This window comes from Sphaeramia orbicularis, chromosome 20, assembly GCF_902148855.1.
Source record: "Sphaeramia orbicularis chromosome 20, fSphaOr1.1, whole genome shotgun sequence".
Lineage (NCBI taxonomy): Eukaryota > Metazoa > Chordata > Actinopteri > Kurtiformes > Apogonidae > Sphaeramia > Sphaeramia orbicularis.
This window is the reverse complement of record NC_043976.1, coordinates 45,052,442-45,078,143: the sequence shown is the minus strand read 5'-3', so window position 1 is coordinate 45,078,143 and position 25,702 is coordinate 45,052,442. Positions and strand designations below refer to the sequence as shown.

Here is a 25,702-nt window from a genome sequence, read left to right as displayed (position 1 = left end):
TTGTCAATGTTGGATTGATACAAAAGTGATTTATTTCACTAGCAATTTTAGCTGTTGTCATCATACGACACTTTTTGGTCCGTCACTTGTGGTTTCCAGTCGTCTTCTGGTCCCCACTCTACCTGGAAACATGGAGACTAAAGTTGGGAGAAAGATTAAAACTAGTGCTGGGCAGCGATTAAAATTTTTAATCGCATGGATTTATGTGATTAATCACGATTAATCGCATAGTTATATGGGGGGGGGGGGGGGGTTGCCGGCATCAGTAGCATGTATTTCCTTTCAGTGATATTTCAGACTGCAGTACTCCGCTGATAAAAATAATTGCACGTCAGTGCTTCCAAACACCTGTGTCCCCCCCCACACACACACCATCTGAAGACATTTCAAATGAAAATGTCCATGGAACAGACCGCTACTGTTACACATGTTTATGTCCACACATGTTTATTTACACTTGTGAGTGATTGACAGGAGTCTTAGTCCCACTAATCAGTACTAATACTAATAAGAACAATAATATGTGACGTTCAGTTGTTCAAAGTAAACAAAGGAGGCCCTCTAGTGGTGGGAATAAGTGTCACTAACGTATGTTTTGTCCTTGCGGTGTTCCCGTAGTCAGTTCAGACATAAGAAGGAACTAACAGACACGTTTCTTTCACTCTGTTTGTATGGCCCCAAAAACGTTTGTCTGTGAGTATTTTATGTTCAGTTGTTGTCAGAATGAATAGTATCAAATATCTCTGATGTGAACCTTTGTTACTGGATAAAAAGACGTTGTAAATCTTAAATAAATCTGTAAATGCTAATTGCTAGCGTGTCTATGGATTTTCCCATTCAAGTTAGCATCGAGCTAGCGTTTTTTTTCCCCATTCATTTAAATGTATAATGCCATGTAAATGTACTAAGGCAGTGAACAGAACTCAGACAGATTTAGTTTGTATGTGTCAGTTTTACAGTGAGTCTACAGGAACAGATTTGGACACAAGTTTTGGGCGTCCGTCTTTTCTTGTTAAACCTGTTGTCTATCTGCAGCTAATCGCTACACGCACACAAGCAGAAGAATAGGAGTTAGAATAAAACAGCATTAAAGTGAGATTAAAAAAAAAAAATTGCCTGCGTTATTTAATGAATGCGTTAACACGGTAATAACACGTCAACTTGCCCAGCCCTAACTAAAACGAATTAAAACGAACTGAATTAGAGAAAAAAAAAAGTCAAAACTAAATAAAAGTAAGCTAGAATGAAAAATCCAAAACTATTAGAACCTTGGTCCAGACTCATCGCTGGAGCTTCCAATAAAAGAACACGTTAGCAGTTCCATTTTTCCACCTTCTGTTCCTGCTGGTACCTTTTCTTCCTTCAGTAGGAACGCAGAACCACCGTCATCATTCACTAGAACACACCCACCTCACAACAACAAAACAATCAAATATTCACATCATCACCGGCTCGTTAGCATGAAACCTGCACATACTGTATGCACCATGTATACAGAACAGACTGAGACAGGTGCACACACACACACACACACACACACACACACACACACACACACACACACACACTTAGACAAATGCAGCTGATTTCCATGACAATCCCAGCGGTGTTGGATACAGGAGTGCGTTTGCACAGCAGGAGGTTAATGTGGATGCCTGCGTGCTCGGCCAGGTGGATGGTCCTCCCTCCACCCACCCCTGCTCTGTGGATGTGTGTGGGAGGGGCAACGAGGTACGAGGACCAACACATAGAAGTGAGCAGGGTTAGGCTTGGATTAGTCTGAGCGCTTCCACTTCCATCCTGGTCCTACCTGCTGCAGGTTTGTTCCATCATGCACCTCCACACCTGTTACTGTACCACCACCATCATTGTAAAAAGGTTTGATTTCTATCTGTTATTTATGTTCTATTATTTAAATTGCAGGACACTGGTTGTTACTGATCTAATGTTCTTCTCTGATTGGTTCTGTCAGATTTATTTTGTCATCTTCACAGAACCAATAACCATCATATCCCATGGACATACAATGTTTATCATCTGAATTAGTGGATTTAGTGGATTTTTCCCTCTATGCCTCCAGTTCCAGTTATTAGACGGGGGCCTATTGTTATCAGGTCCATTTCCATGCGTATATATTTTGGGCCTTGGTGCCTTTGGAGGGGGTGTCCGACTGGTTAGTGCGGTCCGTGACCCCCCCCCAGAGTCTCGGTGCCTGTTGCTGCTCCGTTGAACTGTGAGCTCATAGAGGACAGTGAAGTGGAACCCAGAGGCGATAAACCCGCCTCCGTCTGATCCACACACACTTTAGTATTCCATCAGAGTTCAGACCTTTGGCTTTATCTGCAGTGGGAGCCCAGGCCAACAGGACACTATCAGGGAGTCCACCAAATGCACTTTCACAGCCTTAGACTTTCAAATACATCATTCTATCATTATGTGGAGCAGGGGTGTCAAACATGCGGCCCAGGGGCCAAATGTGGCCCCCTGAAGGTTCCAATCCGGCCCCTGGGGTGAATTAGCAAAGAATAGACTAGAGCACAGGTGTCAAACCTGCGGCCCAGGGGCCAAATCTGCCCCCCCGCCAAAGGTTCCATTCTGACCCTGCAGGATGAAAGTGCATAAATGAACCTGAACAGTCCAGGTTGTCCAAATCCTTTTGGTTCAGGTTCCACATACAGACCAATGTGATCTACAGTCAAAAGAACAACACAATGAACCCATAAATAATGACAACCACAAATTTACTTTGGGAAAAATTATGTGGAAAAAACTGAAGTGAAAAAACAAAACAAAACATTACACTGTGAAAATATCAACATTTACAAAACTATTCTTTCACAATAAAATGCAAATAAATACAGAAATAAAAACAAAGATGGACAACCTGACATGTGTTATTTGAACAACATTCTGTCTGTTCCTAAATGTTTGGTGCATTTATGGATCCACTGGGATCTGGAGTTGTGTTCATAATAACAGATGGAATGTTGTAGAATCTGTTCAAATTTTCGTTCCAAACTCCAAAATTTGAACGATATTCTGCCTGTTACCAAATGTTTATGGAACACTGTGTGTAAATGTACATGTAGAAATAAGAAGTCAATGCAGAATATTGTTAAAATTGCACAAACTTTTCAAATGGAATTTCTGTTTTTTCAGGTTATTCACATCTTTCTTTGTAAAATGTAAATATTTTCATAATTTAATTGGGGGTTTTTTTGTACTAAAACAAAAAGGAAAAACTTGGATTTGTCATTATTTATAGGTTTTTAAGTCGTTATTTTACTGGTTCTGGCCCGCTGCAGATCAAATTGGGCTGAATATGAAACTGAACCTAAATGAGTTTGACAGCCCTGGACTAGAGGGAAAACCTAATTTTGTGCTTCTCCTTTTCCCCTGATCCACTGTTTCCATGAAATTTAATGTGTGCATCATCTATCACTGTCGTTATAACAAAAGAACCAACAACAAAAACACATCTACCATCTCCACTGAATATTCCTGAATGATCTGATACCAAAGGCATTTTATAAACTCTGTCAGAGAAGTGAATGACTTAAATTCATCATCAAGTCCATCCCATAATTTCACACCCACAACCCAAATCCATCTGGACTTCACATTTGTCCTCACTTCAGTCCATTCACAAATATTAAGACCTCTGAAATTATAGTTACTGTCTTAAGTTAAAGAAATCTCGAATGATATTTGGAACAATATTGTTAATTACGTAATAAATCATCTCTAATATTTTAATATAAAAAAAATATCCTGCAATTTTAAGTGATTTTAAGCAACATAAAGTAGATAGATAGATAGATAGATAGATAGATAGATAGATAGATAGATAGATAGATAGATAGATAGATAGATAGATAGATAGATAGATAGATAGATAGATAGATAGATAGATAGATTAGTGAAAAATTAAGAAGATTAGTCTAAATTTAATTAAAAAAAAAAACAAAATAGGCAAGAAAACTGAAAAAAGTGATAGATATCAGATTAGTAGATGGATAATTAATAAAATGAATAAAAATAATTAACAAAATAAGGAGAGAAATGGACAAAAACGGACAAACATAAGCATCAAAATGAGTAAAGACAAAAAAAATAAGTAGTAAAATTAGTGAAAAATGAAGAAAATTAGACAACATTAATAAAAAAAAAAAAATAGGCAAGAAAATGGATGAAAGTAAACATAAATAAGTAGCACAATGAACAAGATAGATAGATAGATAGATAGATAGATAGATAGATAGATAGATAGATAGATAGATAGATAGATAGATAGATAGATAGATAGATAGATAGATAGATAGATAGATAGATAGATAGATAGATAGATAGATAGATGTTGATACACTAGTGGAAACTCTGTCTTCAGTTTTGATCATTTTCTCCTTTCATTCTTCACAGATGGACAGAACAGACACATATTCAGGCTCAGACCTACTGTCACCTCCACTTGTCAGGTGGTCTAGTGGTTTAAACATACATTTGGCACTACTGGTTGGTTACCCACCCCCACTAGATGTTTTTTTTTTTAAATTGAGGAATCGATTCACAACAGATGAACGAACTGAAAGAATCAAGTTCGTTAAATAAGTCGGATTTCCCATCACTGGGAAATGGTTCTGGTACACTGCAAAAAAAAATAACCATCTCATAAAAAATACGATACTTTTCCATAATTAAAATACAGTTTTTTTGCCCTAACTTTACATGAGATTTTGCATAATTTTTTTTTTACCTTTTAATGTTTCATAAAGAATATTTACATGTATTAAAACAATCAAATTACCTATAAATATATATATAAATAATTTCCAATAAGACTCAGTTGTCCAATCCACTGATAAAAACTGTATTTGGACAGTTTATCAGTGCTTATACATGTTATACATTCACAAAAATACATTTATTCAATATTTTTGTTGTGAAACCTCCTGTAATTACACAAGATATTTGTCAATTAACAAACAAGTCTGGTTCAACTGACAGAACTAATACTTCTGTTACTGTTAACTGTCAGTAATTTTATTTCATTTTATTTATTTATTTTTTTTACAGTATAAAACTTTAAATTAACAGTTTAATCTCATAAAAAGAAAGGAAGTATTTGTGATCCATTACAGAAGGAAAGGAAAAGTGGAAGTTACATGAAACACTGAAGAGGAAGAGGAGAAGATAGAAGACAAGTCAACAAGGAGCTTCATCCATCTTTCCTTGCCCCCCCTCCCTTCTAAATAATGCAGAACCCCCACCCCCACCCCCCCGGCCTTGTGAAGTGTTCGTTAATGGCCGTGCTAATTGCAATAAACAGGAGTGGTGTTTGAGAAGTCTAACAGGCACAACACTCCTAATTAGGTTGGCTCAGCCTGATGGGACACTGGGAGATGAGTGGGGGGGGGGGCAACAATGATGGAAGAGGAAAGAAAAGAAGAGGTCAGACTGAAAAAAGGGGAAGAGGAGAAGTGGAGGTTTGGTAAGAGGATGGTTCAGACACTTGTACCCACATGAGGAAGAATAGGATGGAGAAGGAGGACAGAGTGGAACAGGAGGATACTGAGGAGAGAAAGAATACGAAGGACAGAAGAAGAGGAGGAGGATGGAGGAGGAGGGGGTGAAGAGGAGGAGGGGGATGGTGAAAAGGACAGCAAGGATGGAGTCAAAGGAAACAGTGTCTACACTAAATGAACAACACTACAGCTGCGCTGACGTTTACAGGCACTGGAAAGTCTGAAGAAGTCTGGAATTTTAGGTGAAAGTCTGAACCCGCTGTAGAAAGTCTGAACGTGACGTCAGCGGCTCCGCCCACTGAGTGGCAGAAAGAGGGAGATGAGTGACAGCGTTGGCTTCAGTACTGTCTGAACTGAAGAACAATACTGAATCCAAAATGGGGCAGAGCTGTTGTGAGACTGATTGTATTTTCAGGTTGTTAAAGCAGTGGGAGCGATCGTTTACAGACACCGAAAGACAAAGAAAAGAGAAGTACGCTCCGTTTATACTGCGTGGTATCGGCTCGACTCGACTCGGCCTTTTTTGCGTTTCCATTACAAAAAGGACCTGGAATCTGGTACCTGGTACTAGTTTTTTGGTATCACCTCCGCCGAGGTTCCAGGACTGGGACCAGATACTAAAACATGAGGTATAACACTGCAGACCACTGATTGGTCAGACAGTTTTCTCTGTGACCCGCCCTTTTACCAAAAACAGATGCAGAAGTGGACAGTGAATATAACGCATTCATCCACATGATACCAGCCCAAAACTACACCATGGTCGTCCAGGAGATTCAGTCTTTGGTGGCCGACGTAAAAATTCAGACGAGACAACACGCAACGAGTGAGTTTATCAGCAACTCTGAACAGACGACATGGAAGTAACGCACCGCATCGCTATGACGACCAGGTACTGTAAAGTCTGTAGTATCTTGAAATGGAAACGGTCTTCAGGAATACAGAGTCGAGCCGAGTCGAGTCGAGCTGGTTCCATGTAGTGGAAACGCAGCAGTAGATGGATCCACAAATCCAGGAAACCAGACCTAGATCTGTGGATCCTGTTTGGTGTCAGCGAACATTCATTGATGCTGGATTTTTGGGTCCAATCAGACCTGAAATGACCTTTTGTTTTGGCTAACGTTCCTCCTTAGTAAAGTATGGCGAGAAATTTGTTTCTTTATTAATCAATCGAAAAGAATGGATTTGCAACCAAAAACGAGATTTCAGAGCAAAAGACAGTAAGTGGCAATCAAAAAAAAAGATCATTTTGCCTTTACATCAGTCCTCATAGTAAAGCTCTTGGTTTCATGATCAGATCTTTCCTGGTTTTTGTCTCATTTTGTGATTCTGAACCTTGTGCTACTACATGATTAGTAAACTAACTGAAACTGAGGCCAACCTAGTTTTACAAATACGGGGAACTGGAGAATAAAGCTACGACGGAGTATTAGGACCACAGAAGAAAAGAAAAACACTGGTCACTACCAGAATAAAGTCATAAAATATCGACATAAAACCTGTAATTTTATGAGAATAAAGTCGTAGTTATAAAAAATAAAATCATAATTTAACAAAAATTTTATTCGTTTATGAGATTAAAGTTGTCGTATTCCAACAATAAAGCCATAATATGATCAGAATAATGCATTAATTTAAAAACAGGTGGTGTAAATCTGCTAATTTCCCAGAATGCAGTGGTGCCCTGCTGGTCCACAGCAGTCGTATCTGTGTTGGATAAAGGACTGGATCTGAACTAGACTCAGTAAATCTGCTCAGTCCCAGTAGATCATGCATATATTCACTGAGGTCAGTCCACGCTCGACTGGAAATGACCTTTGGATCAGCTGGTTCTGGTCCTAGTTTTGGAGCCTTTGGATCAGCTGGTTCTGGGTCCTAGTTCTGGAGCCTTTGGATCAGCTGGTTCTGGGCCCTAGTTTTGGACTCTTTGGATCAGCTGGTTCTGGTCCTAGTTTTGGAGCCTTTGGATCAGCTGGTTCTGGGCCCTAGTTTTGGACCCTCTGGATCAGCTGGTTCTGGGCCCTAGTTTTGGAGCCTTTGGATCAGCTGGTTCTGGTCCTAGTCTGGTCCTACCACTTGTTCTTTGGTAGCTCGTACAGATCCATGTCCAGTCCAACTGTCCTTCATTTAACTTCAGATTTCCCATGGTCCTTTGCTCTGGCTGTGTTTACTGCTATACTCCGTCATGTTGAACAGGTTGGTTTAAGACACTCAGTCTGACTGAGAGGGGCGTGGCCTGGGGGGAAGTGACATATGTGCAGACCCTGTATACCCAATGGCTGGGTTAGTCCACTGTTACACTGTGGAGATTCAGTTTAACTTTAACCTGTTTAACCCTGACCATATTTTCAGGGGAAAAACACCTAAACAGACAAACCCAAAGTAAATGAAGAATTCCTTCACAATAATCAGGTTCATATGGATGTTCTTGGTGTCTGTGGACATTTACAGACCTCACAGAATCTATTCCCATTGTCTAAAATATTGGATCTATTACTATGCCTGAGTAAACTGGAACAAACTAAAAGAGAAAGTAGAATTTTTTATCCTCGCCTGTTTTTTTTCGGCTGGATTGATGATGATATGCATAAATTAATTGTTTGTGTTTGAGATTTTTAATAGCATATACAGTATTTCACCCCACAAAGATTAAAAGTCATGTTTGAACATTAAAGTTTGCACTAAAATACACTTTTGATGTACTTTTATTAACATTAGGGTCTAAACTTTGAGCAAAAGTTGAAAAAAAACATCCATTGTCCTGATTTATTATATTTTTTATAGTAGATGAACATTAATCTAATTTTTTTGGCCTGCGGGCTAAAGAGGGTTAACAATCCCAAGTGGAAATTCATTATCACACACAATGTTATGTCTTCACTTCAATGGTTAAAAATTCAAACTGGTTCAACCTGGTTCTTGTAGCAGTAGCCATACAGGGGCAACACACACACACACACACACACACACACACACACACACACACACATAAAGACTGTGTGTGTGTTTGACGTGTCCTCGGTGTACAACCACTCCAGGATAATGATGTCTGAAGGCTCGGTCCCATCTTTTGATGAGGGCTCCGCTTGACTGCCAGCACCCTGTTTTCCATCCAGTCCGGGCAGGTAGCATCACATGGCTTTTTGGGTTTGAGTGTCTGAAATCCTGACTTTGATGTTCAGCAATCAAACGCAGGACCGAAACTAAAGGCGACACGCTAATGTGAGCAGATGAAAAGCTGCAGGTCCCACTTATGCCGCATTCATGTCGTATTGGATTTACCGAGAAAAAGAACTAGAACCCGAGGAAAGCAGTTTGTACCATTTGAGTGTTAGAGGAGTGGAGAGAAAAAGAGACGAAGAGAGGAAGAGAGGCAGACGGGTGTTTTAGACACAACAGGTAAAAATACAACACAGTCAATAACACTGGTCTACAGGTCAGATGGTTCTAGAACAAAAGGAGTGACATTGGACCAGGTGTGAGCCTCTGATCCAGACTAATCCAGTCCTAAAAGCTGATTAGTTGTCGTTTCACAGATACAGTCTGGGGCCAAAATATGAAAATTAACAATGGAATGGGTTTAACTCATGACAATACATGGACTGTACAGGCTCTATCAGTGGAGCATTTATACAAACTATAAAAAAACACTGTAAAAAAACAGTAATATTCTGGCAGCAGGGGTGCCAAAAAAATACTGTTAAATAATGGAAAATAACCATCTCATAAAAATACAGTAATTTTCCATAATTAAAATGCAGTTTTTTGCCCAAACTTTACATGAGATTTAGCTTTTTTTTCTTTACTTTTTAATGTCTAATCAAGAATATTTACATGTATTAAAACAATCCAATTCCCTATAAATGTATTTATAAATAATTTTCAGTGAGACTCAGCTGTCCAATCCACAGATAAAAACTGTATTTGGACAGTTTATCAGTGCTTATACATGTTATACATTCACAAAAATACATTTATTCAACATTTTTGTTGTGAAACCTCCTGTAATTACACAAGATATTTGTCCATTAACAAACAAGTCTGGTTCAACTGACAGAACAAATACTTCTGTTACCGTTAATTGTCAGTAATTTTATCTCGAACGACAGCAACTCCACCACGCAGTGGTAGGCCACGTAAACTGACGGAGCGGGGTCAGCGGATGCTGAGGCGCAGAGTGCGAAGAGGTGGACAACTTTCTGCAGAGTCAGTGGTACAGACCTCCAAACTTCATGTGTCCTTCAGATTAGCTCCAGGACAGTGCGCACAGAGCTTCATGGAATGGGTTTCCGTGGCCGAGCGGCCGCATCCAAACCATACATCAGGAAGTGCAATGCACAGCGGTGGATGCAGTGGTGTAAAGCACGCCGCCACTGGACTGTAGAGCAGGGGAGGAGCCTTCTCTGGACTGACCAATCGCACTTCTCCATCTGGCGATCTGACGGACGGGTCTGGGTTTGGCGGTCTCCAGGAGAACGATACTTGTGGGAGCGCATTGTGCCGAGTGTAAAGTTTGGTGGAGGGGGGGTTATGGTGTGGGGTTGTTTTTCAGGAGCTGGGCTGGGCCCCTTAGTTCCAGTGAAAGGAACTGGGAATGCTTCAGCAGAACAAGACATTTGGGACAATTCCACGCTCCAACTTTGTGGGAACAGTTTGGAGCCGGCCCCTTCCTCTTCCAACATGACTGTGCACCAGTGCACAAAGCAAGGTCCATTTGGACATGGAGGACAGAGTCTGGTGTGGATGAACTGGACTGGCCTGCACACAGTCCTGACCTCAACCCCATAGAACACCTTTGGATGAATTAGAGCGCAGACTGAGAGCCAGGCCTTCTGTCCAACATCAGTGTGGGACCTCACAAATGAGCTTCTGGAAGAATGGTCCAAAATTCCCATGAACACACTCCTAAACCTTGTGGACAGCCTTCCCAGAAGAGTTGAAGCTGTTATAGCTGCAAAGGGTGGAGCCACGTCAGACTGAACCCATAGACTAGGAATGGGATGGACCTGACATTCATATGGGAGTCAAAGCAGGAGAGGGAATACTTTTGGCAAAATAGTGTAGCTTGAAAGGCTAAGGAGCAGCAGACAGGACTAGAGATCATTTTAACCATCAAGTTAAATGGATAAATGCATGGAGAGAGAGAGAGAGAGGGAGGGAGAGAGAGAGAGAGAGAGAGAGAGAGAGAGAGAGAGAGGTTACAGTTTTATCTAATAAATGAAACTTAAATACAGTGATATTCATATATTATTACATTATGGGCTCAGTTATTGCATTTGCAATTTTTTTTTTTTTTTTTTACCGGGCCAATAATGTAATAAGTTATTTCGTTATTGGCTAAAAGTTATAATGTTATTGGTTTAGGACTTTTATTGCGTTATTGGCGTATTACATTTTAAAATGGCTAATTTATTACATTATCGGCCGTTATTACATTATCAGTTGTTACTGTGTTACTGGCTTCTACAGACCCGTTCATACCATTTAGTGCTACAAAAACAGACTGGTTGGATTCTGTGCTCTGGGCTCATGTGGTCTTTCTAAACACGTAAACATTTTAATGCATTTGATTGACGCATTAATGTATGTGTAATGTTAGGGTTTTCTGTAGTAAATACTGACACAGAAAATAAACAGCACCGTTATAGGAAAACATATGGGAATACCCCCTAATATAGGGACCAGTTTGTCACATGCTGGACTTGGAGTTGATTCCCGCCGCTAAACTAACTCCATTTGCTTTCATGTTTGTGTTACTGTTCAACAGAACACCAATCCTAAACAGAAGCTGCTCCACATCGATAACACATCCTGCATTCTAGTGTTTGTCTGCTGAGTCCAGCTGTCAGAGGTTGAGTTTAGTGAAGAAAAGCTTTGTTCCTGATCAACGCCGTACAAGCACCTCAAGGTGTGTGTAGGTCAGGCATGTCCAAAGTCCGGCCCGGGGGCCAATCACGGCCCGCGGTCAGATTTTATACGGCCCACAGCTTGGGTTTTAGAATGCATTATTTATGGCCCGCTTGGACTGTTGAACAGAGTACATGAATCATAAAAGGTTCAAAATGCAGTTTCTCCGTTCACCTCATGGTGGCAGCACCACTCTAACTCTATCTGGCTCTGTGACCTCGTCATGAACCCTTTTCGCTAATTTCTAACCACGGCACCTGTAAATAAAAAAACAAAGTTGACAGTGAAGGCCGCCGCTTCCAGGAGAGATGGGACTTATAATTTTTTTTTCACTGAAAATCGAGGCGATTGTGTTTGCCTAATTTTTCAAGAGACTGTTGCCTTGTTTAAGGAATTCAATGTAAAGAGACACGAGCAGACAAAACATGCTAACACATACGACAAGCTAGCAGGGAGTGAAGCAAATTCAAGCTGCTTTAAACTCACAACAGTGACTCTTCATGTGAACCTGGAGTTCGATGAACTCACCACCAGGGCAGGATACCAAGTTGCCAGGTTAGTTGCCTCTAACTGCTGGTGTTGTGTACTTGTAGATGTGACACAAAAATATTACTTTCTAAATGATTTTGTGAAAGACAAGAGTAAGAGTCATATGTTTTCATCTTAAATGTTAACAGACTTTGCATTACTGAGTAATATATGAGTAATGATTACTCATATAAGTAATGTTTAAAATGAATGTGGGGTTAAGATTTTTATCAACTTGGAAGTTTAAGATACTCCACACAGTTTGTTCTATGTTATCTGACTCCAGATGTAAAAGGAAGGCAGATTTTTTTTTTTTTTTTTTTTTAATTTGTTCAGACCTGAGTGGCCTAGATTTGGTTACATTGCCATTTAAAAAAAATGATATTGTGACAATGAAAATTAAATTGTTGTAGAACAGCGCTTTTATATGTAATTTTTACTGTTTAAAAAACGTCCGAAGGGACCACTGGCCCCTGGCAATCTCCACATTATCAGATCTGGCCCTCTTGAAAAAAAGTTTGGACACCCCTGGTGTAGGTACAGCACCGTATCATGCATTATTTCACGTGTCAACATTGAGAGGTTGTCCAGGATTTGAACCCAGGACCAATGAGCTACACACAAACAGCTCCCTAAACACTTTTTGTTGCCTTCAGACCAAAGGAAAATACTGCTGTACTATAGCATTTATATAAGCCCCATGAAAGACAAACACACAACAAGAGAATCCTGCTCTCTAGGCTTATCCAGAATTTCTTGAAATATTTCAAGAACTTTAAAGTATCAATGTACAGTAAGCACAAAAGCCTGGATTTTAAAGGTGAAGACACACCAACCTGGCTGCCGATCGTTGCCAGGAAGGGTAGCCCTGAATGATCAGTCGGTTCCCGGCTCCCTGACGTGGTCAAAAAACTGTGAAGAACACACCAAATCGACTACCGACTGTAATGTATGTTTGGCACTTGCACGAGATGTAAACCTGGAATTGATGGAACATCTCTCTAGACCAAAACCAAGAGCTCGCTGTCGTCAGTCATTGTTGTCAGAGTGTTGAGTAGTCCAGAAGGGTCGGTGTTGTTGTACTTGTTGAACAGATGGTTCATAATAAGCAGATCCTGGTGTGGTTCAGCTCTAGGGCTTCTACTGGTGGAAGAAGAAAGATGTTGCAGGTGAAAACTAAGGAGAAATCGCACTATGCTAACAATGCTAACAATGCTAACAGTGTCAACTTGATGGAATGAATGAAGTCCATAGTCAACAGTGACTGTCACTCATTCAGATCTGATCTGTGCAGTGAATGGACTATTCTAGAAGACAATAATAGTGTGCAGTACCTTGGCACAGCTGGATTCACATGGAAACTTCTCCTTCACTCATTCACTAGTCCAGGACTATCCCTCCACCAATCAGATTGGTCCGACTGAACGACAGGTAGTGGACGATTACGCATGTTGAATTGGCCGAAAAGACTGAGAACAGAACAAACCAAACAGACTGATGTCACCGACCTCAGACTGACCGACGACGTCCGACTCCTCAGTCCTAGTTCTGTCGTATATTTGTGTTTGTCTTGTGTTTCAGTTGAGGACAGCTGTAGTCATACTAGGTCCAAACACCAATACTGAGTTCATATTCATGTGTGTGTCCTGAACCCTGACAGCATTCTGCATATTTACACCAGCAGACCACCACTAGATAGACCACAACACAGAGGACCAACAGGCCTGAAGTCCATGAGACTCACACAGAACCAACTCCTGTGACTCAGCACTAATGATGACAGAATGTTGGAAAACCGGTTCAGTTGGAAAACCGGTTCAGTCAGAGATGTGTTCAGTCATGTGAACCGCCCACACATACATGGATCCTGTTCATATTTTAGAACCTAAACTGCAGGTTCAACAGCTGACTGGACAGATAACGCTCTGACTGCTCTTTCTAAACATCCACACTTCCACACATGTATTTAAAGAACCAGAACCAGAACCAGAACCCTTCTACATGTCGTCTGTGATAAAACAACGCACGCTTGGATTTTATCAAAACATCAACCAGGAAACAGATCAGAGGCGGAGCCACATTCCACAGAAAAACAATCATTTCCCAGAAATCAAAAAGTTCTTCTCAGTGTGATCAGAGCTGCAGACGTGTCTGTGGAACCGTCCAACAAACCTGAAACCGACTTCATCAGATCTGGTTCAAGTCTCACTGGTGAGTTTACCTGAGCTGATCTACAGCTTTAACTGCAAACACACACATAGAACTGGATTCATTTCACACACACTCTGCTGAAATGGTTCTTATCACTGAACCACATGGAGAAACCAACAGCATTTACACAGATTCTAGATTATTTATTCACCAGCACAACTAAGAAACGCACTGGTAAAAGATTATATGTATATTTGTATGTGTGTATGTTCTGTATATTTATAAACGTAGGTATGTGTATATGGATGAATGAGTGTGTGTGTGAGTGTAAATAGATATAAATATAAGAGCACTGTAAAAGGAAGATGGACATATATATTATTAATAATATTTTCGGCACAGGGGGTGGGATTAAATAAGTCACACTTCTTCCCGCCCCTTTTCAGTTAAATGTAAATGGAACTATTGTGCTGTTCTTCTGTCTGAGATTGTTATGATTCTTGATGTTTGTATTATTATGTATGTTTTGCTAGTTTGCATATATGTTAAATTTCATTACATGTTCAGAATAAATCACTAAATCAAATCCAATTATTCCAGTCCATGTCCTTTAGATGGTCTGGACTTTGGTTCTTCGTCTCTTCCTGCTTTTGCTTCCACTAACATTTTCTACAGTTACACTTTAATGAACTTCCAGAACATTTCAGTCAAAGTATTGGACTGACGTCATGGATTTCAAACACTGCTGTAGAGTCATGTGACTGAGCAGTCACACTTATCTGAAGAACATGAAGAACTTTTATGAGTCTCCTTATTATAAACGATCTCATGATGATAAACACTGATAATATAATTCAAATATTTCAGTGTTGTACATGTTCTTTGGGTCCATAGATATGGCTGCTGCCGGTCGTGTCCGATCTGAAGATCAGCTCCTGTGTTCCATCTGTGTGAATGTCTTCACTGATCCAGTCACAACACCATGTGGACACAACTTCTGCAAATCCTGCATCTGTGAACACTGGAGGGTTAATGTCCCATATCAGTGTCCCATGTGTGAAAAGGTTTTTGACCGAAGACCTGAGTTGAACGTCAACGCTCTCATCTCAGAGTTGGTGTCTCCGTTCAGACATGAAGAAGAGAAGGCAGAGCTGAAGAAGACAGAGGCTGACATTGAGGAGATGATCCTGGAGAGAAGACTGAAGATCTTGGAGATCCAATGTTCAGTGGAGCTCAGTACGAACGCTGCAGACAGAAAGGCAGCAGAAGGTGTGAAGGTCTACACTGCTCTGATCAAGACTGTTCAGACAAGTCTGAACCAGTTCATTGAGGAGATCCAAGAAAAGAAGAGGAGCACCAAGAAACAGGCTGAAGACGTCATCAAAGAGCTGGAACAGGAAATCTGTGAGCTGGAGAAGAGAAGCACTGAGGTGAAGCAGCTCTCAGGCTCTGAAGACCACCTCCACTTTGTCCAGAGGTTCACATGCGTCAAAGCTGCTCCATCCATGAAGACCTGGACAAAGGTCAGCATCCATCCATCATATGAGGGGACTGTGGAGAGAGCTGTGCATCAGCTGGAGGACAAACTCAGAAAAGACATGAAGAAGAAAGTGTTTGAAGCTGAACTGAAGAGAGTCCAACAGTATGAGGTGGATCTGACTCTGGATCCAGATACAGCTTATCCTACCCTCATCCTGTCTGATGATGGAAAACAGGTTCATGATGGTGATGAAGAGAAGAACCTTCCAGACAAACCACAGAGATTCACTGATGATTGTTGCATCTTAGCGAAGCAGAGTTTCTCTTCAGGCAGGTTTTACTTTGAGGTTCAGGTCAAAGGAAATACTAAATGGATTTTAGGAGTGGTCGCAGAGTCCATCAACAGGAAAGGAGTGATCATACCGAATCCTCAGGACGGATACTGGATCATCTGTTTGATGACTGGAAATCAGTACTATGCTCGTGCTGATTCTATTGTCCGTCTGTCTGTGCAGTCTGTTCCTCAGAAGGTGGGGGTGTTTGTGGATTATGAGGAGGGTCTGGTCTCCTTTTATGACGTAGATTCTTCAGTTCTCATCTACTCCTTCATTGGCTGCTGCTTCAATGATAAACTCCTCCCATTCTTCAATCCACGTTATAATGATGGAGGTCCAAACTCTGCTCCTCTGATCATCACTCCTGTCAGACACTGAGGAACAAACTCATCAAATGCACAGATTTTCTCAGATTTACTGGAGTCACTAAACTTAGTGATGATGTAAACTGTTTGAACGTGTATGAATCTGGATCCAAATGCACTGAAATACTAACATTAGTGCTGAGAATAATCCTGGTTTGACTCATTCTGATGTCTGTGATTGAATCCAATGATAATGATGGTGTTTGAATGTGAACTGGAATTCAAAATGTTGGGATTGTGAATGTGTTAAAATTATGGGATTGATTTTATACATTTAAATGATAGAAGTGTTCAGGAGAATTCAATATTCAATAATAACAGTACAGATTCTGTTCATCAGCTTTAATAAATACACTCATATACTGTCTGCATTTGAAATAAGAAAAAACATTAAATATTAAATGTTTGCTGAGTTGTTTTCTATTTGTTCGTAGACAAACACATGCAATTATTGTAAAAACTGTAATTATTTTCAACTCTGACAGAGGTTATACCATAATATTTAAGACCAAATAAATTGAAATGATTCATCAGTTATTTAAATATTTTCTGATTAAATTTACTGAAGTTGAAATCCAATCAATCCATTTGATAAATCACAAACCTTCGACTGATTTGGATGATTCTGCTCAAATATCTGAACTATGTATTTACATGTAAACTATGATGAAATAGATGGAAACATTCACATTATTTCTTCTGTGAAATGTAAAACTTCAATAAATATATTAAACTAAAAAGATTTGTCTTGTTTCTTTTTTTTTTTTTTTTTTATCTAAAACTGTAATAGTCTAGAAAATGATGTAAAAATGCAGAGTTTTACAGTCATAAACCAACCAAAGCCCCTGCAGCCTGATAAAACCAATATATGAATAAATCCAGGCAATAGAACAAGAAATAGAGTAAAAAACGCTCCAGGAAAACATGTCCTACCCCACCTTTAAGCTTTGACTCTAAAGGTGAAGACACACCAACTGGACTGTCGATCGTCTCCAGTAAAGGTAACCCTACTGATCAGTCAGCTCCCGTCTCCTCGACATGGTCAAAAAACTGTGAAGAACACACCAGATCGAATACCGACTAGAGCGTACGATCTGCGCTTGTGTGAGACGTAAAACCAGGAAATGAGGGAACATCTGTGTAAACCCAGAGCTGGCTGTAGTCAGTGATTGTTGTCAGTGTTCAGTCGTCCAGAAGGGTCGGTGTTGTTGTACTTGTTGAACAGATGGTTCATAATAAGCAGATCCTGGTGTTGTCAGCTCTAGGGCTTCTACTGGTGGAAGAAGAAAGATGACACAGGAGAAAACTGAGGGGAAATGGCACTATGCTAACAATGCTAACAATGCTAACAGTGTTGACTTGATGGAATGAATGAAGTCTGTAGTCAACACTGACTGTCACTCATTCAGATCTGATCTGAGCAGTGAATGGACTCTTCTAGAAGACAGTAATAGTGTGCAGTACCTTGGCACAGCTGGATTCACATGGAAACTTCTCCTTCACTCATTCACTAGTCCAGGCCTATCCCTCCACCAATCAGATTTGTCCGACTGAACGACAGGTAGTGGACGATTACACATGTTGAATTGGCTGAAAAGACTGGAGATGGTATTAACGACGGCCGATCGAACAGAACAAACCAAACAGACTGATGTCACCGACCTCAGCAGACTGACCGACGATGACCGACTCCTCAGTCATAGTTTTTTCATTGGCTAAAATTCACTTAGGGGGTCAAATGAGTGTCCATTTTTGTCAAAAAAACAGTTGTCCTACAGTCATAGAAGTGTGTGGAAATAATGCTAATCCATTTGTGCACAGACTACTGATATTCTTTGACAGTGGAAGCTCTATTTTCATAAATATTGGATTTGGAATAGCACGTGTATGTGAAAACTTTTGCTGGTGGACGGACGTGACATTACCCATGATGCTCTGGTCAGTCCCAGTACTTTATTAGGAATAAACTTATAGACTTCCTATTGCTAATTGTGCTCTTCTTCATAAATGTTGGTATTGTGGATCTAAAACAATCCCAGCTGACACAAAAACACTAAATGTGTCAGTGGACGGATGTGACATGGTTGTTGTGGATCCCATCATACTGATGCTCTGCAGCCATGTCAGCGTTTACACTAATGATCCCTGTGCAAAAACTAGGAGCACTATTATTTATTGGATAGTTTAGCATCAGACTAAAGAGGAAAGAACAATATAGAATTGTTCTTTCTGTATAAAAATGCTTCTTATTGTAAAACTGTTGATGTAAACAGTGCTGTGTGCCATTCTTCATGTATGTATTGGTGGAACAGAAGCAGGATGGATCAGCACCATACTCCAGATTGAACCTGTACAAATAAAACATGTGATATGGAGGAGAGAATCTGGGAAGAAAAACTGGGGAATCTAAAAGAAGAGAAGATTTGTTTTTCAGGTAAATTCAGTTCAAATAGAACTTGGCCATTTGTGACATGAAAATATAGCATTAATTGTGCTGAAACTGTTCATTTTTGAGCTGAAAACATAGTTCATATGAGCATCAACATGTTGAACAGAACTGAAATCCTGTCCATTTGAACAACTGTCATTTACCAACACACAGTTCCTTTGGGGATTCACTTATATTGATTTCTTACGCACAAAGACAGAAATAAGACCTCTAAGCACATTTTAGCCAACATATATTTGTGTTTGTGTTGTGTTTTAGTTGAGGACAGCTGTAGTCATACGAGGTCCAAACACCAATACTGAGTTCATATTCATGTGTGTGTCCTGAAACCTGACAGCAGGCGTGTGCATATATGTGAGTGACAAATGGTGTAAACAATATACAGTCAGAGAGACAGTATGCACCCCCAACATAGAACTGCTCTGCATATCACTGAGACCCCATTACCTGCCAAGAGAGTTTGGAAACATCCTAATAGGTGCTGTTTATATACACCCTCCAGCAGCAGCGCAGGTAAAGCAGCCGCGCGCATCGCCGAGTGTGCACATGAACAGCTCCAGCGCACACCTGGAGCACCTATGTTCTTCCTAGGTGATTTCAACCACTGTAAACCAGAGACTGTCTGATCAGGCTTTGAAGAATATGTGAACTTTCACAGCCGACACAATAGGAAACTGGACAAATGCTACGGCAACGTTAAGGGAGCGTGCTCTGCAAAGTCAAAGCCCCCTCTCTGTAAGTCAGACCATAATCCAATACATTTTATTCCATCATATAAATCAGTTTTTAAATCATGTAAACCTGTACATAAAGCTGTTAACGTCTGGACGGATGACTCATTTGAGACGCTAAAAGGGTGTTTTCTGAGCACAGACTGGTCCATATTTCATACCCTAGAGCTCGACGAGGCAACGGATACCATAACTGACTACATGAAATTCTGCACTGATAATCTGGTAGCTAAGAAGGAGGTAGTTCTAAATCCTAACAACAAGCCCTATATAACAAAAGAAATCAAAGAGTGCATAAATAGGAAGAAGCAAGCATTCACGATTAAAGACAGAGCGGGTTTAATAGAAGTTCAAAAAGAATTGAAGCTGCTCCTTACTAAAGCAAAAGAACAACACAGACAAACAATGGAACAGAGCCTCTTAACCTCAAATACTCAAAAACTTTGGCATACAATGAAATCAGTAACTAACATGAATCCTGCAAAAAAAGCAAATTACCACTCTTGATGAACAGAATAAATCAAATGAGGTGAATGATTTCTATTTAAGATTCGACCTAGAGAATTTCACTCATGAATGTGATAAAGTGATACAGTCTCTACCAGAAACCGATACCACTATAGTTGGCTGGAGGTGGACCCACTTTGAGTTCAGCGTCTCTTTAGCACTGTGCAGACTGATAAATCCACAGGCCCAGACGGACTGCCGGCCTTTCTGCTCAAAAGCTGTGCAGAGGAACTAACATCAGCATGGTGTCCTATATTCCGGCGGTCATCAGACACCCACACCGTCCCAGCTCTATAGAAGAGGTCAATAATAACACCAGTTCCCTAAAAGTCCTATGCTACAGTCAATAATGACTTTCGTCCTGTTGCCTTGACCTCCTTAATTGTGAAATGTTTTGAAAAAATTGTTGCATCCCTGCTTAAACCAGAAGTAGAGCCAGTGTTAGATGCATGTCAGTTTGCCTATAAACACAAACGCAGTACTGAGGATGCAGTCCTGTGCATGTCACATTTTATTTCTAAGCACTTGGAAGAGACAAAAACATTTGCTCGAATTTTATTCACTTATTTGAGCTCAGCTTTTAAAACCATACAACCCCACCTGCTTCTGGAAAAGCTGAAGGACATGAACGTTAACACTACATTAATTAAATGGTTTTATTCCTTTTTAACTAATCGCACACAGCAAGTAAAGGTCAATCATTTTCACACTGTACACCAACGACTGCAGGAAAGTACACCCCAACAATTTTATCTTTAAATTTGCAGATGACACAGTAATTGTGAGTGTTCTGCATAAGGACATGGACACTTTTGTATACCATGATGAGATCAATACATTTATTACGTGGTGTGACAAAAACCATCTGGTTTTAAAGGTGACAAAAACACAAGAGATGGTTCTTGACCCGAGGTAAGTGACCACACATGAGCCAGTGGTCATTAAAGACCAGACTGCCGATCAAGTGACCACATAAAGATACCTAGGGGTCCATATCCACAACCTTCTCTGCTGGAAACCACACATAGAAAACCTGTGCAATAAACTGCAGCAAAGACTGTTTTTTTTTAAGATGACTGAGGCCGTATGGGGTCAGCAAGCAGATTAGGCAGATTTTTTACAGAGCTGTTTTAGAGAGCCTCATCAGATATGGCATCACAGCCTGGTATGGACCCTGATCAGTCCAACTGAAGAACAGGCTGGACAATATGCACAAAACAGCAATGAAGATTATAGGCATGAGAGAATATCAGTCCATAGATAATCTGTAGAACCAGTCGGTCATGAAACAAGCAACAAAAATCTCTTCAGACCTGACTCATTCATTGTCCTCCGAATACAAACTTCTTCAATCAGGAAGAAGATTTCGTTTGCAAAGTGCAAAACTAACCACCTCAAATTATCATTTGTCCATTAAGGTGCTGAACAATGGTAAGAACTAGTGTAATAGAGTAACAAGCAACAAACACATAATAAATCAATCAAATTTTATTTATATAGCTCCAAACCTCGAGCAGACCCAGACTCCTGGAGGATGGCCGTCTGCCTTGAACAGTTGGGGTTAAAGAGAGAGAGTAAAGGAGGAGAAAAGAGAGAGCACTTTAGTATTTAGCCCTTTTTTTTTCTCCCTGCACTTTAGGTTTCTCTATATATTCTATGTTGTGATTGTCAAATGTAGTCCATGTCTGTTTTGTATGACAGACTAACTGTCACTGTTATAATGTGTCCATGTGATGATGTTTTTTATCTTGTCTTTTGAAGCAATGATATGTAGCACTGTGCCCAAGATGAATTTCCCCCAGGGGACAATAAAGTTTATTTTACTTTTTACTTTACTTTTATTTACACCAGCAGACCACCACTAGATAGACCACAACACAGAGGACCAACAGGCCTGAAGTCCATGAGACTCACACAGAACCAACTCCTGTGATTCAGCACTAATGATGACAGACTGTTGGAAAACCGGGTCAGTACCAGACGTGTTCAGTCATGTGAACCGCCCACACATACATGGATCCTGTTCATATTTTAGAACCTAAACTGCAGGTTCAACAGCTGACTGGACAGATAACGTTTGGACTGCTGTTTCTAAACATCCACACTTCCACACGTGTATTTAAAGAACCAGAACCAGAACCAGAACCCTTCTACATGTCGTCTGTGCTCTGCAATGAAACACACACTCATATTTCACCATCACATCAAACAGGAAACAGATCAGAGGCGGAGCCACATTCAAAAGAACAACGATCACTTCCCAGAAAAGGAAGTGAAAGTTCTTCTCAGTGTGATCAGAGCTGCAGACGAGTCTGTGGAACCGTCCAACAAACCTTAAACCCACTTCATCAGATCTGTTTCAAGTCTCGTTGGTGAGTTTACCTGAGCTGATCTACAGCTTTAACTCCAAACACACACATAGAACTGGATTCATTTCACACACACTCTGCTGAAATGGTTCTTATCACTGAACCACATGGAGAAACCAACAGCATTTACACAGATTCTAGATTATTTATTCACCAGCACAACTAAGAAACGCACTGGTAAAAGATTATATGGGTATGTGTATGTGTGTATATGTATAAACGTATGTATGTGTATATGGATGAATGTGTGTGTATGGATAGATAAATAACTATATAAGAGTACTGTAAAAGGAAGATGGACATATATATTATTAATAATATTTTAGGCACAGGGGGTGGGATTAAATAAGTCACACTTCTTCCCGCCCCTTTTCAGTTAAATGTAAATGGAACTATTGTGCTGTTCTTCTGTCTAAGATTGTTGATTCTTCATATTTGTATTATTATGTATGTTTTGCTAGTTTGCATATATGTTAAATTTCATTACATGTTCAGAATAAATCACTAAATCAAATCAATTTATTCCAGTCCATGTCCTTTAGATGGTCTGGACTTTGGTTCTTCGTCTCTTCCTGCTTTTGTTTCCACTAACATTTTCTACAGTTACACTTTAATGAACTTCCAGAACATTTCAGTCAAAGTATTGGACTGACGTCATGGATTTCAAACACTGCTGTAGAGTCATGTGACTGAGCAGTCACACTTATCTGAAGAACATGAAGGACTTTTATGAGTCTCCTTATTATAAACGATCACATGATGATAAACACTGATGATTTAATTCAAATATTTCAGTGTTGTACATGTTCTTTGGGTCCATAGATATGGCTGCTGCCGGTCGTGTCCGATCTGAAGATCAGTTCCGGTGTTCCATCTGTCTGGATTTCTTCACTGATCCAGTCACAATACCATGTGGACACAACTTCTGCAAATCCTGCATCTGTGAACACTGGAGGGTTAATGTCCCATATCAGTGTCCCATGTGTAAAGAGATTTTCAACACAAAACCTCAGCTGAAGATCAACACGTTCATCTCAGAGATGGTGGCTCAGTTCAGACATGAAGCTCAACATGAACCAAACATCTACAGCTCAGACCAACAAGCTGCCAAACCAGGAGAAGTTCCCTGTGACGTCTGCACTGAACCCAAACTGAAGGCCCTGAAGTCCTGCCTGGTGTGTCTGACCTCCTACTGTCAGACTCATCTGGAACCTCATCAGACAGTTCCAGCACTGAAAAGACATCAGCTGATCCAACCTGTGGAGAACCTGGAAGACAGGATGTGTATGAAACACGACAAACCTCTGGAGCTGTTCTGTAAAACCGACCACACATGTATCTGTCACCACTGCACCTACTCAGACCACAAAAGCCATGATGTTACTCCTTTGAAAGATGAACATAAAAAGCAGAAGGCAGAGCTGAAGAAGACAGAGGCTGAAATTAAGCAGATGATCCAGGAGAGAAGACTGAAGATCCAGGAGATCCAACAATCAGTGGAGCTCAGTACGAATACTGCAGACAGAGAGGCAGCAGAAGGTGTGAAGGTCTACACTGCTCTGATCAAGACTGTTCAGACAAGTCTGAACCAGTTCATTGAGGAGATCCAAGAAAAGAAGAGGAGCACCAAGAAACAGGCTGAAGACGTCATCAAAGAGCTGGAACAGGAAATCTGTGAGCTGGAGAAGAGAAGCACTGAGGTGAAGCAGCTCTTAGGCTCTGAAGACCACCTCCACTTTGTCCAGGGGTTCACATGTGTCAAAGCTGCTCCATCCATGAAGACCTGGACAAAGGTCAGTGTCTGTCCACCATCATATGAGGGGACTGTGGAGAGAGCTGTGCATCAGCTGGAGGACAAACTCAGAAAAGAAATGAAGAAGAAGGTGTTTGAAGCTGAACTGAAGAAAGTCCAACAGTATGAGGTGGATCTGACTCTGGATCCAGATACAGCAGGTCCTACCCTCATCCTGTCTGATGATGGAAAACAGGTTCATGATGGTGATGAAGAGAAGAACCTTCCAGACAATCCACAGAGATTCACTGGTGATTGTTGCATCTTAGCGAAGCAGAGTTTCTCTTCAGGCAGGTTTTACTTTGAGGTTCAGGTCAAAGGAAAGATTAAATGGACTTTAGGAGTGGTCAGAGAGTCCATCAACAGGAAAGGACTGATCACAGCGACTCCTCAGGACGGATACTGGACCATCTGTTTGATAAATGGAAATCAGTACTATGCTTTTGCTGATTCTATTGTCCGTCTGTCTGTGCAGTCTGGTCCTCAGAAGGTGGGGGTGTTTGTGGATTATGAGGAGGGTCTGGTCTCCTTTTATGACGTAGGTTCTTCAGTTCTCATCTACTCCTTCATTGGCTGCTGCTTCAATGATAAACTCCTCACATTCTTCAATCCACGTTATAATGATGGAGGTTCAAACTCTGCTCCTCTGATCATCACTCCTGTCAGACACTGAGGAACAAACTCATCAGATGCACAGATTTTCTCAGATTTACTGGAGTCACTAAACTTAGTGATGATGTAAACTGTTTGAACGTGTATGAATCTGGATCCAAATGCACTGAAATACTAACATTAGTGCTGAGAATAATCCTGGTTTGACTCATTCTGATGTCTGTGATTGAATCCAATGATAATGATGGTGTTTGAATGTGAACTGGAATTCAAAATGTTGGGATTGTGAATGTGTTTCAATTATGGGATTGATTTTATACATTTAAATGATAGAAGTGTTCAGGAGAATTCAATATTCAATAATAACAGTACAGATTCTGTTCATCAGCTTTAATAAATACACTCATATACTGTCTGCATTTGAAATAAGAAAAAACATTAAATATTAAATGTTTGCTGAGTTGTTTTCTATTTGTTCGTAGACAAACACATGTAATTATTGCAAAAACTGTAATTATTTTCAACTCTGACAGAGGTTATACCAGAATATTTAAGACCAAATATATTGAAATGATTCATCGGTTATTCAAATATTTTCTGATTAAATTTACTGAAGTTGAAATCCAATCAATCCATTTGATAAATCACAAACCTTCGACTGATTTGGATGATTCTGCTCAAATATCTGAACTATGTATTTACATGTAAACTATGATGAAATAGATGGAAACATTCACATTATTTCTCTGTTAAATGTAAAACTTCAATAAATATATTAAACTGTAAACAGATTTGTCTTGTGTTTCTTTTTTTTTAATCTAAAACTATAATAGTTTAGAAAATGATGTAAAAATGCAGAGTTTTACAGTCATAAACCAACCAAAGCCCCTGCAGCCTGATAAAACCAATATATGAAGAAATCCAGGCAATAGAACAAGAAATAGAGTAAAAAACG

At 40.1% G+C, this 25,702-nt stretch overlaps 2 protein-coding genes across 2 annotated transcripts; both read left to right on the top strand.

Annotated features, from left to right (window-relative positions):
* Positions 1-13,880: 13,880 nt before the first annotated feature.
* LOC115410918 (nuclear factor 7, brain-like) lies at positions 13,881-16,883 on the top strand. The gene is made up of 2 exons (XM_030122747.1): positions 13,881-14,168; positions 15,003-16,883. Exon 2 carries the CDS (start codon positions 15,005-15,007, stop codon positions 16,298-16,300), a length of 1,296 nt encoding a protein of 431 aa, XP_029978607.1. The 5' UTR covers positions 13,881-14,168; positions 15,003-15,004; the 3' UTR covers positions 16,301-16,883.
* A 5,379-nt stretch (positions 16,884-22,262) lies between these two features.
* LOC115410917 (E3 ubiquitin-protein ligase TRIM39-like) lies at positions 22,263-25,494 on the top strand. The gene is made up of 2 exons (XM_030122746.1): positions 22,263-22,346; positions 23,166-25,494. The coding sequence occupies exon 2, from the start codon at positions 23,168-23,170 to the stop codon at positions 24,806-24,808; it is 1,641 nt and encodes a 546-aa protein (XP_029978606.1). The 5' UTR covers positions 22,263-22,346; positions 23,166-23,167; the 3' UTR covers positions 24,809-25,494.
* Positions 25,495-25,702: the final 208 nt, after the last annotated feature.

Coding starts and splice junctions, on each gene's coding strand:
- LOC115410917 (XM_030122746.1), top strand. CDS start 23,168: ATGGCTGCTGCCGGTCGTGTCCGATCTGAAGATCAGTTCCGGTGTTCC.
- LOC115410918 (XM_030122747.1), top strand. CDS start 15,005: ATGGCTGCTGCCGGTCGTGTCCGATCTGAAGATCAGCTCCTGTGTTCC.